General features: G+C 52.0%; 1 protein-coding gene across 1 annotated transcript in view; it reads left to right on the top strand.

The window, feature by feature from the left end:
- Window positions 1–6,906, top strand: part of NKAIN1 (sodium/potassium transporting ATPase interacting 1) — a gene marked incomplete at its 3' end in the record, with an annotated part of 40,272 nt that extends 33,366 nt beyond the window's left edge. Inside the window, exons 2-6 of the mRNA XM_084242254.1 lie at window positions 2,148–2,285; window positions 3,640–3,720; window positions 4,911–5,108; window positions 6,116–6,176; window positions 6,773–6,906. Coding sequence (XP_084098380.1) covers window positions 2,148–2,285; window positions 3,640–3,720; window positions 4,911–5,108; window positions 6,116–6,176; window positions 6,773–6,906 — 612 coding nt within the window. The remainder of the gene's footprint in view (window positions 1–2,147; window positions 2,286–3,639; window positions 3,721–4,910; window positions 5,109–6,115; window positions 6,177–6,772) is intronic.
- Window positions 6,907–19,388: the final 12,482 nt, after the last annotated feature.

The raw sequence follows: 19,388 nt of genomic DNA, 5'->3' as shown, positions 1-19,388 counted from the left end.
TAAAATAAATAAATAAATCTTTACAAAAAAGAAAAGAAATCATTTAGTCCAGTGGCCTCAGAGACCTCAGAGAGGAGTCCGAAATCCAGAGGAGAAGGTGACCACCCAAGGTCACCCAGGAGTCAGTGTTAGACGCTCATCAGAACTCACACCTCTTAACTCCCAGGCCAGTACCAGCTGTGGAAGGTGGCGTATTGGTGCCAAGGTGGGACAGGTGGCAAAGAAAGGTGGAATGGCTGCCTGACTCTGCCACCAACCTGCTGTGTGACCTTGGGCAAGTCATTTCCCCTCTCTGAGCCTTAAGATCCCTTTCTTCAAAATGAGATCATGATCTTAGCTCTGCCTTTCTGCCAAAACAGAAAGTATCCAGTGAGAGAAGAACTTGGAGCACTCTTTACAACCCGCAGAGCCCTGGGAGGGGGTCACCAACAAGAGGCAGGCTGGTGCCAGGTGGGTGGGCGCCAGAGCTGGGCCTGCAGCTTCCTGGGTCTCTGCCCAAGCTTTGCCATCTGTGTGGTAGCATCAGTTCCACCTCCTCCTGTCTCCCTGCCAGGGAAAAAACTTCTGGGATCTTCTCAGTCTATCAGAATCCCCCTCTCTCTCCCCAGCCAGACTCTGCCTCCTTTTATTTTAGTCAGCACTCCTGGAAGCAAGTGACAGAAATCCCAAGCATAAGGAAGGAGAATGCATTCTAGGCACGGCCAGATCCTCAGGCCTCTAAGCCACATCAGCAGGACCTCCACTGACTTGCCTCTCCCACGTCCCCCACTCCATCCCTGAGCTTAGCCTTCTTCCTCAGGCAGGCTGTCCCCACCAGGGGTGAAGACAGCCAGGAGCAGCCTCCAGAGCGGACACCACACCCATCAGATAGCAGGGCAGATAGAGAGCAACTCTGTCCTCATTGTTCAGAAAACAGCCAGGTGACTCTCAGGACGGGGCACGGTTGAGTGCCCACCTCTGAACAGATCCCCATGGGTTGGTTACTGGTTAGACCTGGATCCAGAATCCACTTGGAAGTTAAGAATAGGCTCAGCCCTGCCCCAGCCTAATGGGCTGAGTATCCCGGAGGTGGTTTCCAAAACAAGGAGATGGATTCTGTCACCAGAAGAAGGAGACTGGACAGTAACTCTAGGTCTCGGGGTGCCTCTGCTCCTGCTTGTAGCTGAGATGAGCCCCGGCTGCTGGACAGGGAGTGCTGATTGAGGTCTTTACCGGTTGGCGCGTGTTGCATAACAAATCACTCCTACACCTCCGGGTTTCAAACAACCACTTTAGTTAGCTAAGGATTCTGTGCATCAGCCGGGAGATTCTTCTGGTCTCACCCACGTGTCCGGCCAGCTGGCGGGTTGACTAGCATCTGGGAGCGCCGTCGGCCTGGCTCAGGGTCTGCTGGTCGCCTGGCAGTGGCTGGGCCCCCTCAGCTCTCCACGTGGCCCCTCATCCTCCAGCTGGTCCGCGGTTCTCTCACAAGGCGGCCAGCAGGGGCGAGAGGGCCTGTTCCAGAGAAGCCTTCACCTGCACCGGCTCCCAGAGTCGCCGTTGGCAGAGCAAGTCACGTGACCGGGCTCAGCCCTAGCGTGGGAGAGCCGCCGGAGAGCATGGACATTCTGGCGTGTTGTCATCTACTGCAGCTCCGGGCGTGGCGGGGCCGGGGGAGTGGAAAAGGTCCCTTAGTCTGTGGCCCACGGATCCCACTGACCAGGGTGTCCTCCAGGGAGGGGTCTTAGAGAGACACAACTCCAGCCCAAGGGCTTCCCTGACCCCGCCACAGCGATGTTCCAGTCTTCGGTCAGGGCTGGGGTTGCTGCCTGGATCCCGGGACCATCGACTGTGAGTGCCACGTGGGAAGGCGCGGGTGCCAGTGGGAGGCCCTCTGGGTGTTCTGAACCCCAGCTCCCATTGTCCTTCAGCTCACCCCAAAGGGATGATCAGGGCTTAGTCCCTCTCTCGCCCCCACAGCCCCCACAGATTTGCCACGGCTTCCCAGATTCCCTTGGGCACTACAGGGCTGGGATGACTCAGACTGGTGCACAATAGGCCTTGGTGCCTCATCGCCACGGTAACTGGTGTCACCTGTCCCGTCAGGCCAAGCAGGAGTCCGTGTCCCTTTGGCGGTGACGGTGGCTTCGGCCTGCTCTTTCCCACAGGTGGCTGCGCTGCAGCGGCAGATCTTTGACTTCCTGGGCTACCAGTGGGCTCCTATCCTCGCCAACTTCCTGCACATCATGGCCGTCATCCTGGGCATCTTTGGCACCGTCCAGTACCGTTCCCGGTACCTCATTCTGGTATGGCTCTGATATTCTAGGGCCCTCCCCAAGCCTACCCCCCTCCAGCCACCACTGCCCCCTTATCAGGCACCCAGATCCCTGGTTCTATCTTGGCTTCCACTCAGCTGGAGGTATGGATGCCCGAATCCCAGTGCATCTTTGCTCAGTGGAGACAGAGTTGGTATTTTTCCTGAAGAACTTCCTAGGGAAAAACCAAAATATTAACAAGATCAATCATTTAGTGAATGCCTACCATGTGCCAGGCATCATGCTAAGCATTTCACTGCTTTATCTTTATAACAGCCCTGCGAGCTCTATCTCACCAGCTCTACTTTCCAGATGGGGAAGTGAGGCTCTGAAAGGTTACAGGACTTCCTAAGGTCACACAGCTAAGAAAGGGCACAGCCAGGATCAGGCATGAGATCCAGAGTGAAGGCTCCTGCCACATCGCCACACTCCACCTCCCTCCAGGAGCCTGTGGGGGGCAGGGGTGGCCTTCCTTTCTCTGGCTGCTTCCAGAAGCTTGGCTCTTGCCCCTTGATGTTCAAAGAGAGTGTCTGTATACAGAGTGGCTAGCATGGCTTTGAGGTCAGTGCCTCCGCTGTGCCAGTCCCAAAAGAAGATTCTGTCCCCAGTGCCTCTGTCTGCTTCCTCTTTCCAAGCCCTGGTCCTTGGTGGTTTCTTTTAAACTCCTGTTTTCAGCTCATCTCGCTCTTGTCCCCTGCTCTTCCTCAGTGACCCATTCACATGCCTTGAGGGAAAATGCATTTCAGTCGATTTACTATACAAATGCTTGATGCTTAAAGTAGCAGTGACACGCTATGTCATGCTACCACCAGAGCCCACTCATACTCATTGCAGGGCTTCTCCCCACCTCCTGCAGGCTCAGCCCCCAGAAGCGCCCCCAAAGCTCTCCCACCTGACATCACAACCCTTCTCTCCAGCTCCCAGGGAAGCACCAGGCACCACTGTGAACAGCACTGCCTGCCCCTGGTGGCAACCACTGGAATTGCCGGCATAGGACCCGCTAGCTCTCAGCTGGGGTAGGTCTCTGTCTGGGGGCTGTTTCTCTGCAGAGTGGACAGCATGAGCTACCACAGGACTTGGACTTGCCCTGCTCTTGCTAGCTGTGTGACCTTGGAAAACTTCAACCTCTCTCCAGGAATTAAATTAGTTATCTCTGAATAGAGGAAATGCCTTCCCTGCAGGGCTGTTATAAGGACTCAATGGATGTAAAAATGATTTGAGGACCATAAAATGCTCTCTGAGTGAGGTATTGCAGTAATTTCTCCAGCAAAGATATCCTCACCCCCCGAGCTTTGTCTCCGTCCACACGCCCAGGGCCCCCTGACCTCTTCTCTGCTTTCCCCAGTATGCAGCCTGGCTGGTGCTCTGGGTTGGCTGGAATGCCTTTATCATCTGCTTCTACCTGGAGGTTGGACAGCTGTCCCAGGTAAGTCTCAGGCCTGGCAGTGCTGGGGACAGAGCCTGAACACCCCCCGCCACCAAGGGCTCCTAGTGGGCCATGGGCCTGGGCACCATTTCAAAGAAACTTCCCTCTAGGCCCCCAAATAATCTGTGTTCCCCACCCCTCAGGCCCATGCTTTTGTTTCTGGTCTCCTCTGTGCCTCTCAGAAACAAATAATGAGGAGACATGGCTGAAGGGCAGTCTGATGAAGAGGGGTGGGGTCCTAGTTGATCATAAAGCACCTCCCAGACTCCAGGCGGTCAGAGCAAAGGAGGATGCAAAGGCTGAGCATTCTACCCTCCTTGGACCACAGACATTTGAGCCTAGTTCTGATTGATAGTTTTCAGAAGGGAAGGGCTAGTTAAGAGTTTATTCTGGGGAAATTGAATGTGCCAGGTCACATGGAGAACTGTGGCAGAAAATGGGTGTATTGAAACTTGAAGAAGTATTTAACTTGCAGGCCCAGAGGGCACAACTTCTATTTTTAGATATAAAAGAGGCACAATTTAAGAATGAGAGCATTGACTTTGTAGTCCAGTGACTTGGAGTCCCAGCTCTAACATTGCCTAGCTGTGTGACCCTGGGCAAGTGGCTTACCCTCCCTGAGCATCTTGTCAGTGCAGATGATAGCAACCCAACTTATGTGATTGCTGAAGGGATGAAATGAGAGTACACATCCCAGTGCTTGGCACTTGGCCAGCACAGAGTAAATATTTAACTGGCTGCATGACTGAGTGAACTGATGAACATACAGATGCACACTATGGGGAGAAACTTCTGGTCTGGGCCAGCCTCCATTTCAAATGGGGAGACCAAGGACTAAGAGAGGAGAGGTTTGCCTAGGGTCACACACAGAAAGCAGTGGGAGGCTGAAGGGGCCATGAAGGGGCCTGTATTGAGGATTTCATCAATGGCTGGAAAATTGGACCTGGTCACTAAAATTCTGGGGCTCCTGTGGATCAGCTGATAAAAGAATGAAGCCTGCGTGGTCATCGAGCACCACCTAGTGGCCAAATATAGAATTGCAGCTACAGACTCCGGGCCTTTCACAAATGGAGTCTGGAGAGCAGGCTGCTGCCACAGTCCGGGTGTGACTTAGGCCTTCTATATAGTCTCCTGGGGCCTGGGGAGGAACCTTCCCCCCAGCTCAGTATCCCAGGCCCCCCCGCCCCCAGGACCGGGACTTCATCATGACTTTCAACACATCCCTGCACCGCTCCTGGTGGATGGAGAATGGGCCGGGCTGCCTGGTGACACCTGTCCTGAACTCCCGCCTGGCCCTGGAGGACCACCATGTCATCTCTGTTACTGGCTGCCTGCTTGACTACCCCTATATTGAAGCACTCAGCAGTGCCCTGCAAATCTTCCTGGCTGTGAGTACGCCTTGTTCTGGCCCCCCCACCACCCTCACACACACATTCTCAGAGGTGGAGTCTACCCCAACTCCTTCATGTAGCCATAGTTCCAACCTACCTCTGCTTCTGCCTGGCTCTTGCATTTCTTGTACCCCCTCCCTTTACCCCTGCCTCAACCCCTATTCAGTGAGTGAGCAGGTTTCTTTTTTTTTTTTTAAAGATAGATTTATTTATTTGTTTGTTTATACAAGCACTGGGTACAGTCAGAAAGCGCGGGAGGGTGAGAGAACTCACCAGAGCCAGAGCAGGGAACAGAATAGGCAGACTGACGAAATATACTGCTGAAGGGAGCAGCGGGCACAGCAGGAGAGATCTGTTGTGCCATGTGGGACCCTCGCCAGCGGCCGGGGATCGAACTAGTGCTGCTATGGCTGCGGGGAGCTTTGCAGCCCAGCGCCCAACCCCTGCACCACCAGGGGAGGCCCCAGTGAGCAGGTTTAATGAATAGGATCAGGCATAAGATCCCAAACCTGGGTTTAAATTTCTAATTAACCTGTTGGGTGACCTTGGACAAGTTACTTGCCTTCTCCAGGCTGATTTCCTTATCCACAAAAAGGAATGACAATACCAGTCTCAACAGAGTTGTGAGAATAAAACGAGAATGACTCCAAGACAACAACAGCTCCCATTCCTAGAGGGCTGGCCCTGCCCTGGGCATTTTACACACAGAGCCACACAATCTGTTTTCCTTTCAATAAGTCGGTGAGGTATTACCCTGGTCTATCTGGGGAAACTGAGGCTCTAAGAAGTAAAATAATTACTTGCTCAGAGTCACACCCCCAGAAGGGAGAATGGAACAAGCTATATTCGAGTTAAAGGGACAGTCATTTAACTCCAACTTGATGTGGGTTTGCTTTCATCTTAGCACACCCCTACCCTCCAGTGGTGTGGGCAGGGCCAGCAGTGGAGGGGGGAGAAAGAGCTCTCTCCTTGCTTCCCTGACTTCCTTGCCCCTCCCACCGCAGCTCTTTGGCTTCGTGTTCGCCTGCTACGTGAGCAAAGTGTTCCTGGAAGAGGAGGACAGCTGTGAGTGAGAGCCCCTAGGGAAGGGAACTCCTGGGCGTACCATCCCGCACCTTCAGCACCCTGGACAAGGCCTAGGGGGGTGGGGAGGGGGGCGAAAGTCCCTCTTGAGGGAAAGAAGAGGCACAAGGGATGGGCAGGGGAGGTTCTTTGTAACCAGCCCATTCTAGGCTGAGGGCCTGACGTCCGGGTGCCCAATCTAAGGCCCAGCACCCCCCCACCTGCCCCTCTTAAGCCCAGCCCTTAGAAGGGGCTCCCGCACCCTTCCAGAATTGGTCATTCCCAGTCTCACCCCACAAAGGTCTTGCTTCCTTAGGTGATTCAACCCGGTCCCCTAGAGCCTTCTCCCTTAAAGGACTGCTTCCCACCCCCACCCCAACTCCCACCTCCCAAATTCTCTGTCCTCTGAGGAACCTGACCCCGTCCTGCCGAGCTAGTACCGGCTTCCTTAGGTACATCCCTGAGCGACCCGCAGCAGAGCCCACCCCTAGATCCTGCACGAGGGCAGGCTTCTTGGATTCTTCCCTTTCGGGACCCAGCCTCCAGCAGCCCAACCCCACAGGCGCGTCCTTAACCTTGTGTCACGTCCCCTTCCACAGTTGATTTCATCGGTGGCTTTGACTCCTACGGATACCAGGCGCCCCAGAAGACGTCGCATTTACAACTGCAGCCTCTATACACGTGGGTCCTGGCGTGGAGCGGGTGGCGTGGAGGGACCAAGGCATCAGTGTAGTGGAAAGAAGGGGAGGGAGTGCTGGGAAGGCAGCCCGTTCTCACAGCCCCAATACTTTGAGATCCACTTCCCTAGCCTGCCTTTGTTTCTTGCAGGTCCGGGTAGCTTCTGCCCCGCGCCCACCCCTGCAGACTTGGTGGCTGGACTGACAGCGCTGCAGCCAACTCTGGCGAAGATGGGCAGGCGCGCCCTCTGGCGGCTCCCGGGCCGACTGCAGGCTGCACTAGCTGGATCTGGGTCTGCTGCCCTCTTGGACTTGGTGGCCCTTTGCAGCACGGACTTAAGGGGTGGGGCAGGGCGGGGCGGGGGAGGGGGATCGTGGGGTTTGTATTTTTTTTTATCTCAACCTTGGCCTGTTCTGGGGCCTCCCTCCTTTCTCCAGCCTCTCCCTTTCATTCCTCACCCAGCATCCTGTTCCCTGTCCAGAGAGATGGCAGGATGGACAGACAACCCATGCATACCCCAGTCCTGGGGAAAGATGCCAGCAAACTAGGGTCAGGAATGCTGGGTTCTACTCACTGCTCCGTCACTGACTCTCTGACATCCTTGAGGCCCTCTCTGGACCTCAGTTTCCCCATCTCCATTAAAGCAATCCCTTAGCAGGTAGTATTCTTTCTAGCCCTTGTCAATTCCATGGGCTAGACTGCAGGATGAGACTCATTCTGCAGCCATGGAAACTGAGATCCAGAGACATGAAGCGATTGCTGGAGACCACAGCCTGGGCTCCAGGTGACCACAGTCCTCGGGCAGCATCCTTCCTGTAGTTTCAGACTCCAGAAGCCAGCACTGCTCTCTGGGTTCCATCCCCGCCTGAACTCTCTAGCACCCATGCGCTCGACACCACACTCACATCACAGCCACCACTTGCCAGCGCCTCTCTTAAAGCAATATAATCAATATGCTCTTATTGGGAACTGGATGGACAGAGCCCTGAATCCAGCCTGACCCACAGGGCAGCCTCCCTAAACTCACCCTTTGTCCACCCTGGGTAAACTGTTCATGCTCTCTCCAATAAAAGGGGGCCACAACTCAGTTGCCTCACCACCTCCTAGGTCCCTGAGAACCTAGGGTCTGCTGCACCCGTGGTCCCCTCTCAGCAACCCCACCAATACCGATCGTTCCATCCACCTCATCAGCTGGAAAAGCTGTGGTTCTAGAGTGGAAGAGGGCCGGTCACCCATGTTCCAGATCACCAGCGCTTATGACCTCTCCAGTGTCCAGGAGCCATTTCCAACAAGCCCAGGAGCTGTTCGGAAAAGGCAGCATTGGCAGGATGGCCCTTGGGCTGTGGAGCACAGCACCCTTCCTTGAGAGCGAGTAGAGTTGACAGCTCATTCTCCCACCTCCCTCCACATTCACAGGACTCCTGGGTCCTGCACCAGCTGGCGCAGCCGAGCGCAGGAGGATCAGACTTCAGCTTCCTGGTCTGTGAAGCAGGAGTGGTCCTGGGTTTGGAAGAAGGCTGGGAGGCTCGGGGGAGCTAGAGAGAAGTGCAGGGGTTGGCACACCTGCCGTCCATGCTGGCCACTGCATTCCTTGCTCTCTACCCTGTCCTCTAGCTTCCCTGATGTCCGGGGCCAAAATATCCCAAGCTAGGACTCTGCCCCACCATCCCATCTGCAGAGCTGTACCGAGGAGCCAGCTCCAGGAGCCCCTGTGGCCACCACGGGCACCATCATCCTAGACGGTCAGCGGGTGGGTACAGCTCAAGGGGGACAGTTCCCTTCAGGCCAAATCCTACCTCCAGCCCTCTTCTTCCACTCCCAGCCAGCGGTCATCTCACCCCTACCCCCTTTCTACTCAACGGGTTTAGCCACTGGTGCTTTGAAGCCTTTTGTTTTTATAAGATGGTTTTTGCAAGGGGATCAAGTTCTCTTCTCACTGGGCCCTTGCAAGGCAGGGAGTGTTCCCCTGGCTTCTGTGCAGGTGGGTTGATTAAAGATGGTGTTTTCTTCTCTAGCCTCCTAGCCTCCTGCCCGTGAGTCAGCTTGATCTTCCTAGGGTGAAGTCCCTGCCTGAGCGTGGACACGGGTGGGAGTCGATGTCACTGTCATCATCAGACATTCCTGGCACACTAGCCTGTGGCTCTGGCTGATTGTGTAGTTTTGGGCAACTTTCCCTTTCCTTGTCCATAAAATGCAGAAGTGGGGTTAAATCAGTGGGTCCACAAGCCTGGGAGAGTTTTGGTTTCTCTTTCTGACAGTGTGTGCTTGTTAACTTTATGCTTCCAAATATGCCTTACACCTTGGCTCTGCCCTCTTCCAAGTCAGGAAGAGGCAGCTCCTAGCTGGGGATGAGCTGGCAGACTACACTTTAGACACAGATGCCTGTGTCCCACCAGGACCCCAGATCCTTTTCTGGCAACAAAGCCAGGAGCTGTGTTTTGAATTTTTTTGATTGTACTTATTTTGTGACTAGTTAACATGTCCATATGGTACAGAATTCAGAAAGTTCTAGGTGGCTGTGTACTTTTAACCTATTCATCTCTTTCTAAAGAGTCATTTCTTTTTAAAACTACGTAAAAACTTCTCCCTTTTCACAGAAATGGCCCCATTTTCTGCTCACTCCCTGCCTCTTTCCCATTAACTCCGTATCTTGGAAATCTTCCCCCAGTGACACATGCAGAGCTGCCACCTGTTCTTCCACAGCGATTGGGTAGAATTGGAATTCTCATTGCGATCCCCAGGTGATCGTGATGCTGCTGGGGCTGAGAGCTGCCCATGGGTGCCCCAGGTCCACTATGCAAACGTCTGTGGGTCGTGCCTGATTGTGGGGTCCAGAGGGAAATGTCACAGGCACTGCCTCCAGGATGTTCCTGCCTAGTGGGGAGCAGGCAGAAGAGTGAATGCCGATGGCAGGTGGTAGAGGCTGAGGACAGTGAGAAAGGCGATTGTTAATAAGAATTCAAAAGAAAGAAGCGATCAAGTGCCCTGGACAGGGGCAGCGAGGGCAAAGGAGTCAGGGGTGGAGTGCAGATCCCATGGTATCTGGGATAAGAAGGGTGACTGCTAGTTTGGAGGGAGTTTGAATGGAGAATGTATTCATTTCCTATTGCTGTCATAGCAAGTGACCACAACTTTAGTGTCTTAATACACGTTTATTACCTTACAGTTGAATTAGGGTCCTTGCTGGGATAAAACCAAGATGTCTGGGGGTGTGGGTCTGCATTTCTCTCTGGGGTCTCTAAGGGAGAATCCAGTTCTTTGCCTTTTCCATCTTCTAGAGGCTGCCCACATTTCCCAATGTTCCTTCCTCCGTCTTCCCAGCCAACAGCATCACATCTCTGACCCTTCCCTCATCCCATCTTCTAGCCACAGTCAGGAAAACTTATCCACTTTTTTTTTTTTAATTTATGCATACATGGGGTACAGGCCAGAGGTGTGAGAGATGAGAGGATTCACTCGACAGAATGGGGAACAGAACAGGCAGACTGAAATACACTGCTGAGGGGAGCAGCAGGTGAGTCAGGAGAGGTCTGCTGCACCATGTGGGTAGCTCCCTGGCCAGCCAGGGCATCGAACTCGTGCTGCAGTGGCTACGGATTGCTTCATAGGTTGTGTATTAACTCCTTGTGCCACCAGGGAGGCCCCAGGTTTTCCACTTTTTTTTTTTTTTTTAAGATTTTATTTATTTATTTATTTATTTATACAAGCACTGGGTACAGTCAGAAGCGCAGGAGGGTGAGAGAATTCACCAGAGCAGAGCAGGCAGACTGATGAAGTACACTGCTCGAGGGAGCAGCGGGCGGCAGGAGAGGTCTGCACACCGTATGGTACCCTCACCCCGTGGCCAGGGATCGAACTGGTGCTGCAGAGGCTGCGGGCAGCTTCGCAACCCAGTGCTCAACTGCTGTGCCACCGGGGAGGCCCAGGTTTTCCACTTTTAAGGACTTGTGTCATTTGATTGGGCCAAACAATCCAGGAAAACCCCTTCTCAAAGTCCTTAGCATAATCACAATTGCAAAGTCCCTTTGTCATCCACCACCTTCATCCCCAGGTTCCAGGGGATAGGACCTGATCACCTTTGGGGATCATTATTTTGCCTTCCCCTAGAGTTGTAGCTTTTATCACAGCCCTGAGTGCCAGATCGGGGTGCTGCAGTAGGATGGGATGGGAGTAGGAACTGTTAAAGTATTCTGAGCAGAAGCAACTTTATTAGAGCTGCCTTTAGAGCTGGCAGGGCAGGAAGGGTGGGTTGGAGAAAGCGAGAAGCAGTGTTTTGCCTAGAAAAGGCCCAGGATCTCTGGCTTCCTTGTGTAAATGTGTGTTCTTGGGGATATGTGTGTGAACTTGGGAGGTAACAATTGGCATGAGCTTCAGGAGTCGGGCATGCCTGGTTCAGGTTTGTCACCCTGGAACCAGTCGAGCTGGTCTTCCTAGGAAACCCATTGGTGCTCCCCCCACTGCTGCCCTCCCGGGGCCATTTCCCAGCAACCTCTGTGCATTAAAATAATCCAGGTAGGACAGATCATCTTGCAATAACTGCTGAGTCATAAACTTGCCCGAGACATTATTTGAAGCAATAAAATAAGAATTCCCCAAGGTGCATTTGATAAGCACAATATTCTGTTGGGGTTCACAGGCACACTAGTGTTTTCTCCAGTGTGTTGGAATGGGGTCTTGCAGTTCTAAGCAGGTTAGGAATGAGGAAGGCCCTGATACCAAGGCCTCATTGCCTTGACAAGATTTATGACTGCACAGGTTAAGGGCCCTGGGCAATGTTTCTCAAACCTGTAGAGCAGAAAGACCCCTTACCACCCAAATTCCTAAGCCTACTCTGAGATGCCTTGGACATCTGGACAGTAACAGGAGTCTGTTTTTCACAAGTGCCCCAGGTGATCTGGATTTAGGAAATCCTAGACCTGGGTGGGGAAGCTTTCAAGCATTTTTGAAACTTCCCCTCCCACATCATGCCTTCCAGCTCCCTTGTTTCAGAGTTGAACTTTAAGACTATCTTTCAAAGCTCAATTTCTTTTTCTTTTTTTTTTAAAGATTTATTTATTTATAAGAGCTGGGATACAGGCCAGAGGTATGGGAGGTGAGAGGATTCACCAGAGACAGAGTGGGGAACAGAACAGGCAGACTGACTGAAACACACTGTTGAGGGGAGCAGCAGGCGAGACTGGAGAGGTCTGCTTCTCCATGTGGTTTCTCCCTGGCCAGCCGGGGATCGAATTCATGCTGCAGAGGCTGCAGACTGCTTCACAGTGCGGTGCTTAGCCCCTTGTGCCACCAGGGAGGCCTCAAAGCTCAATTTCTATTATTACTGACAGCCTTACTTTTTTGTTTTAATTGATCAGTCATTTCAGAGGCTGTGATCAACTCTTTTAAGATTTATTTATTTTATGCATACAAGAGCTGGGGTACAGGCCAGAGGTGTGGGGGGTGAGAGGATTCACCAGAGACAGAGTGGGGAACAGAGCAGGCAGACTGACAAAATTCACTGCTGAGGGGAGCAGCGGGGGAGTCAGGAGAGGTCTGCTGCACCATGTGGGTTGCTCTCTGGCCAGCCTGGGATCGAACTCGTGCTACAGAGACTGCAAACAACTTCATAGTTTGCGCCACCAGGGAAGCCCCATGATCAACTCTTGAAATGAGGCATTGATTCACCACCAGCTCATTTTAGGCAAAAGCAGAGCTCCTAGGAGGAAGGGTCAGGCATTGGCCGCCAGTCTCTGCCTTTCTCTCTCTCAGCCTTACCGGGGGAGGTAAGAGCAGCTCCATGTTACCCCACCCCCACCCCATGCTGGAGGCCAGCCCCTGCCCTAAGCCTCAGTTTCCCCAGTCTTCTCTGGAATCAGTCTGAGCAGAGGGGAAGGTTGTATGTTGGACACCCAATACCTAAATTTTACTTCTTCCTCTGCCTCCCCACAACATCCACCCTGGGAGACTTGGGGCAACTCCTCCTCGCCCTGGCCTGGGTGACGTCATGGGTGGAATGGGAGGGCTGAACGCTCCATGATATTCACGGGCTTCTTTACTGCTGACATCCTGGGACAGGGCTTCAAACCCTCATTGTAGTTAGGATGGCTTTTTAAAATACAGATTTCTGAACTTTACTCACATATCAACTTGTAATTCACTGGAATCCAAACATCTGAATTCATCTGTCAAGTATTTATTAAGTACCTGCGAAATGCCAGGAATTGGGGTGATAGCAGTAAACAAAATGGGCAGTAATTCTAGCTCATGAATATCTTGGGAGGAGAGGTACATGAATACACTTGTAAGAGCAAAACAGGGCAAGGAAGGGAATAGAGGACAGAAATGATTCCAGTCTTAAATTGGATGTCAGGACAGTGTGGCAAGGTCTTATTGTTAGGGGGAAATGATGACATTATGAACAAAGTTGGTTTTTTTTTAAGATTTATTTATTTATTTATACAAGCACTGGGTACAGTCAGAAGTGCGGGAGGGTGAGAGAATTCACCAGAGCCAGAGCGGGGAGCAGAGCAGGCAGACGGACAAAGTACACTGCTGAGGGGAGCAGTGGGCGGCAGGAGAGGTCTGCACGCCATGTGGGATCCTCGCCGGTGGCCGGGGATCGAACCGGTGCTACAGAGGCTTTGGGCAGCCTTGCAACCCAGCGCTCAACCGCTGCACCACCAGGGGAGGACCTGAACAAAGAGTTTTTGATGAAATACCTGAAGAAGCTTAGGTAGAAAGCAAGGGAACAGCAAGTGCAAAGGCCCTGAGGTAGGAGCAGGTCGGAATATTGGAGGGAAGCAAGGAGGCCTGTGGATATATTTTAAAACTACTATAAAGACTTACTATTCTAGTATTCATATTTTTTTTCATAATACTTTTTTTAAAGATTTATTTATTTATGTATATAAGCACTGGGTACAGTCAGAAGTGCAGGAGGGTGAGAGAATTCACCAGAGCCAGAGCGGGGAGCAGAGCAGGCAGAAGGACCGAAGTACACTGCTGAGGGGAGCAGCGGGCGGCAGGAGAGGTCTGCGCGCCATGTGGGACCCTCCTCCTGTGGCCGGGGAGCAGCCGGGGATCGAACTGGCACTGCCGAGCCTGCGGGCAGCTTCGCAACCCAGCGCTTAACCGCTCGCTGCGCCACTGGGGAGGCCCTAGTACTCATAATTTTAATCAACCAAATACTTAAGAAAAAATTAGCTGTCAGTCTCCTTTCCTCCATTCTTCCTATGATTGTCTGGATTCAATAGCTCAAAATTTGGAGGATTGGGATAAGAGGATCTGATCTGTTCTTTGGTGAAGAGTGCACAGTGCCTGGGACATGGTACACACTGGATAAATATTTATGAAATGACCTCCCATGACCATTCATTCCATAGCTGTTTATTGCCTCCTTAGACCCAATGTTCTGGCACTGGCAAGCAAAAGTAGATCTGACCCAGTCCTGTCTCTGGGGAGAAACCTTGGACTGGATAAAGAGAGATTTTATACCAAAAATGTAATCCAAAAAAGCAGAATAGATTCTCTCGTGGCAGTATAATCCCAGGATATGATGGAGAATCATGGTGAAAGCATAGAAGAGGGCAATCAAAGTGGGCTTCATAGAAGAGGTGGCACTTGCACTGGGACTTGAAGAATGAAGAGGAGTGTGTCTGGAAGATGTATATAGAGAGAACAGAAGTTCAGTTCAAAAGAACAGCATGTTTAAAGGCATAGAGGTGTGAGAGAGTCTGGCATGTTTGGAAAATTTCAGTATCAAAAGGAACCCTGACACTATCTGATGGAAACCTCTTTGCTGCTTGCATTTCTAATCACAGTAACAGCCAACATTCTCGAAGTGCTCACCATCTGCCAGGCACTGTGCTAAGCACTGTGAATGGATGTTGCTTTGATCCTCACAACTACCTTATAAGGTTGTTACTATCATTACTTTTAGTGAGGAAGTGAGGAAACCAAGACACAGAGAGGTTAATTACAATGTCCAAAGTTGCACAGCAAGGAAGTTGCAGGGCTGGGACTTGAATCAGGATCTTCCTGACATACAAGCCTGTGCTTTTAACCTCTGCACTATACTGCAGCTGCCTTGGTAAGTGGCCATGCAGTCTGAACGTGCGTTTGAAGTGATGGAGCCTGCTACCTCTCTGGCAAGGACCGAAAGGCTATGGGATCTTTCATACACATTCCAGTCCTGGAGGAGCCACCAGCTTAATTCAAGCGAGGGGTCCATAAAAAGACAGGCACCACCTTGTGTTTCAAGCCAACAGGCATTTATTGAATCTGAATCCAATACCTCTGGCCCAAAGGGCCCTGGGTAGAGGCAGCACAATCAGTGCCCTGTTGGCAGGACAGATAGTGCTTTCTGGGGCTACCAGGAGGAGAGGCCTCTCCCAGGTAGGGACTCCGGGTAGGAGGGCAGAGAATTCTCTAGACAAGAGTTTCTAAAACTTGGCATTATTCCCATTTTGAGTCAAATAAGTGGCTGTTGTAGGAGGGCTGCCTGTGTGCTGGAGGATGTTTAGCAGTGTCCTGGGCCTTACCCACAGATGCACCCCACCCCAGTGGTAACAACCCAAAATGTCCAAAGATGGCAGAGGTCCCTGAACGACAACCTCCCCCACCCCTCCTTGAGAACCACTGCTCTGGAGGAAATGAAGCAGCTACAGTTACCTCCCTGGACAAGGGAGAGTTTGGGAGGTGCAGTCCCTCAAACCTCATTTTTCTCATCTGTAAAATAGCAGAGTAGCAAAGGTCTATCGTGATCACTAATAAGAAGGCCTATAAAGCATCTGCCACAGGAGGTCCCCAGTCAGTGTTAGTTCTTCTCCAGCGCAGGACCAGAAGGACAGCCCCTGACCTTAGTCTTGCCAAACCATGGCCACTTCCAAGATGGCCACCTTTAGGCACCAAAGCAGGGAGTCCATGTCTCTGCCTATAAAATGGCCTTGGAGTGAAAGGAGGAAGGAAGTTGAGCAAAGCCTCTTAAATACCAGCCCCTTCCAAGTCCCTTTTTGAAAAACAGCAATGGTTAAAAATTAATTAGCTTCCTGTTTGCCAAACGTAGCTGCCCAGCTCTCTGTGGGGCAGGACTCACCCATGGCCTCCGGGAGAGTCAATGATCCCAACCCTGGACAGAGACCTGCTTTGGCATGAGCAAGCTCTCCCCACTTAAATATGGACGGTTTTCTGTCAGATATATCTCAAAAGCGCAAGAACCCCATTCTGCCATTAGAGGCCCCCAAATCAGATTAGAATCACAAATTGGTGGGTGATCTGTGGGAGAGCAGGGACTGCCAACCCCCACCAATACCAGCACCGAAAACCTGCAGCTGCTGTACCAGGCGCTGGGTGGGGTGTCTCCTACACTGCTGGCTCCACTGCAGATTCTGTCACCACCTCAAACTAAGGTTCCAGCAGGGGTGTCACCAACCAAGGACATGGACCACAAAGTCTGTCACCCTCTTGGTGCTCAGGCCTTGCACACATCTGCCCACCTTCTTGGTCTCCCACCCTTGAGTGCAGGGAGGGCCCTGGGTGTTCTGAGGCATCTGTGAGGCTGGTGGGAAATAATGCTCTGGAAGCCCTGACAGGAGGAAGAGAATCAACACTGAGTACTTGCTAAGTCCTTAGCATGTGCCATTTTTCCACGAACTCTTAATTCTCACAGCACACAGCTCTACATAGTGGCTGCTGTAGCTCCCACTTTACAGATGAGGAAACCGAGGCATAGAGAAAGTAGGATTTCACAGGTGGTAGAGTGGAAGACAATGCCTGTCTGTGGCATTTCTGGAAACCATAACCCCCTCCTCCCCACCATCTCCGGCAGAGGTGCAGCCCCGTTTACCACCTCTTCCCTTTCTTCACAATCTCAGTCTTGCACTTGAGTACCTCACTCTACCCACTTCCATCAGAAACTGGGGAGTACGGTGGTCACAGCGACACCTGCTGGCAGGAGCTAGCTCAGCACCCCTCCCCCACCGTCGCGGTCCTCCTGAAACCTCGGCTATCTTGCTGCCCAGCCTGTGCTCTTCCTCCCTGCTCTTTCTTGGTCTCAGCCTCAGAAAGGTCATGGACTCTGGGTTTAGAAGACCAGGGTTTGCATCCCAGCTCTGCCACTTACAAACTAGGTCCTCTTGGCCAAACCTTAACTTTTCTCAGAAGCTCATTGCTTCTCTTGTAAAATGCCTCACCAGGCAGAGTTCTGGAAGGAAGGAAGGATCACAGCTGGTAATGAATGTGAAAGATGGAGTGTGACTTTCTCCTCCGAGCCTCCAGGCATTGGTGTTTCTGGGGGCTTCAAGACCTGAGGGAGGAAAGAGGAATATTCGAGCAGAGGACTGTGTCCTCATTGCTGGCCTAGAGCCAGAGAGATACTGTAGGATCCCCCTCCAGTCTGTGCACCTCTGAATTCCCGCCCTTCTCTGGCACTTCCCCTTCTAAAAAATGACCGCTCCTATGTCTCCCTGGGTGAGGAGGGGGAGACTTCAAATTCCCAAGAAGGGTGTAGGTGGAGAGTTGGGGTTGAGAAAGGTCAATGGGAAGATGGAGCCTGGAGAGCGGCCAGGGAGGTGAGTACTTGTCCTGGCTAAACAGGTCACGGGGGGGGGGGGGGGGGGGGGGGGGGCCAAGGGGCCTGCTGCATTGAGCCTGGACATTTCCTCCATTCACTGACCCACAAGGTACTCCCATGGGCCATGGAGGGCATGAGGAGGGGCTCTGAAAATGATGATAAGCTGAACACAGAGGAAAAACTCATATTTTGGGTGCCCTGAGGTCTTGTTCCAGACCACCCTCTGAGCAGCCTGGAGGGAACTGAGGCTTAGATTTCACACATACACATACCAGTAGAGTTCACAGAAACCTCCTGGGGCAGGGCTGCTCTGGGAGCTGCCTAAGTGCCTGGTTTCCTGCCAGCCCCAGCCTCCCTCCATCTGCCACTGCAGCCCAGCCTGCCCTCTTGGGATGGGTATGGGCTAATGGCCCTCTCACAGTCACAGAACTTGGCCCCGAGAAACAACCACCTTCTCCCATGTTCCCTCCATTCTATGATCTGCTCACCTCCCTGCAGTCTTTGCCCAGAGGCCCCTTGAAGTCTCTCCAAGTCTCTTTACATGATAGGCACTCCCATTGCCTAGAGGTAGAAACAGCCCTGAAGGGAAAGGAACTGTTTCAGGTTTGGAGATGCCCATATCTCCCTCCCCTGCAGTCTGTAAGGCTGGTTAGGGCTCTGTACTTATGGGCTCATTCCTGCCGGGCTTGTGGGTAATCAGCCTGGTCCTGTCTGTGCTCATGAGTAAGTGAATGACCCTCAAGGCTTAGGCCCTCATGTGGGTGAGATGCTACAGCTTCATCCTTCCTACATCATCCTAACTCCCAAAACCCACTCTGATTGGACTGGTGTAGGTCATGTGTGCATGCGTGAGCCAGTCACCACAGCTAGGAGAATGTGATATAAAGATTGGCCAGGCCAGGTCATGTGCTCACTTCATCCCTGAACTCCATCCCTAGCACACTAAGTGGAAGATGAATCTGGGTTCTCCGAATATAAATTGGGCTGGGGATGGATGCTGGGGCGGCAACGAACACTATGAGGCATGCCCCTCTGCTTTACACCAGCCTGGAAGTTTCTTTCTCCTTCCCCAAATCAGTTAAGTCTATTCCTCTATTCTTTGCCTCTGGCCAGAAGTGCTCTTTTATTTCCTCATTTTCTGAGATACAGATTGAAAACCACCCCATAGACAGAGAGGAGAAAGGGATAAAATCCCTGATCTCTAGGAATTCATGGTTCAGTGATGCAATAACAGAAGCTGTATGTATTATACATACACACAACAATAGTATGTATAGTAATATACATTGTGTATATTGTGTGCCTGGCACAGTTATGCCTTTTCACATATCACCTCCCAGCCCTCATTTAACTTACACAAAAAAAAACCGCCGCTATCCTGCTATCCTTATCAGCTTCTATGCATACCCCTCCTCAGACTGTGAACTTTGGGAAAATCTACTGGCTTCTGACCACCTCTTCAGCCTCTTCTCAGTTCTCAGCATGCACCGCTCTGAACTTCTTTCAAGTCCTTGGATATATTATGCTCCCAGGACCTTTGCACATGCAGTGTCCACTATCTAAAATACTCTTTTTCCTTTTTAGGAGAAGTGCTTCAATAGGCCTAAATAACCTATTTATCCTTCAGATCTAATATCGGACATTCCTCTGAGGGACTCTTCCCTAACTTCCTTTCTTTTTTTAAAGATTTATTTATTTATGCATACAAGAACTGTGGTATGTGCTACAGGCCAGAAGTGTGGGGGCGGGGATGAGAGGATTCACCAGAGACAGAGTGGGGAGCAGAACAGGCAGACCCACTGAAATACACTGCTGGGGGGAATAGCAGGCGAGACAGGAGAGGTCTGCTGTGGGTTGCTCCCTGGCCGGCCGGGGGATAGAACTCATGCTGCAGAGGCTGCAGACAGCTTTATAGGTTGCGTCTTAACCCTTTGCTCCACCAGGGAGGTCCTCTTCCCTGACTTTTCAGACCAGAGCAGGGCCCCCTT

Source organism: Talpa europaea (genome assembly GCF_964194135.1).
Source record: "Talpa europaea genome assembly, chromosome: 9".
In the NCBI taxonomy this organism is placed as follows: domain Eukaryota; kingdom Metazoa; phylum Chordata; class Mammalia; order Eulipotyphla; family Talpidae; genus Talpa; species Talpa europaea.
The sequence above is the reverse complement of the archived record's forward strand: the minus strand, read 5'-3'. Positions and strand labels throughout refer to the sequence as shown.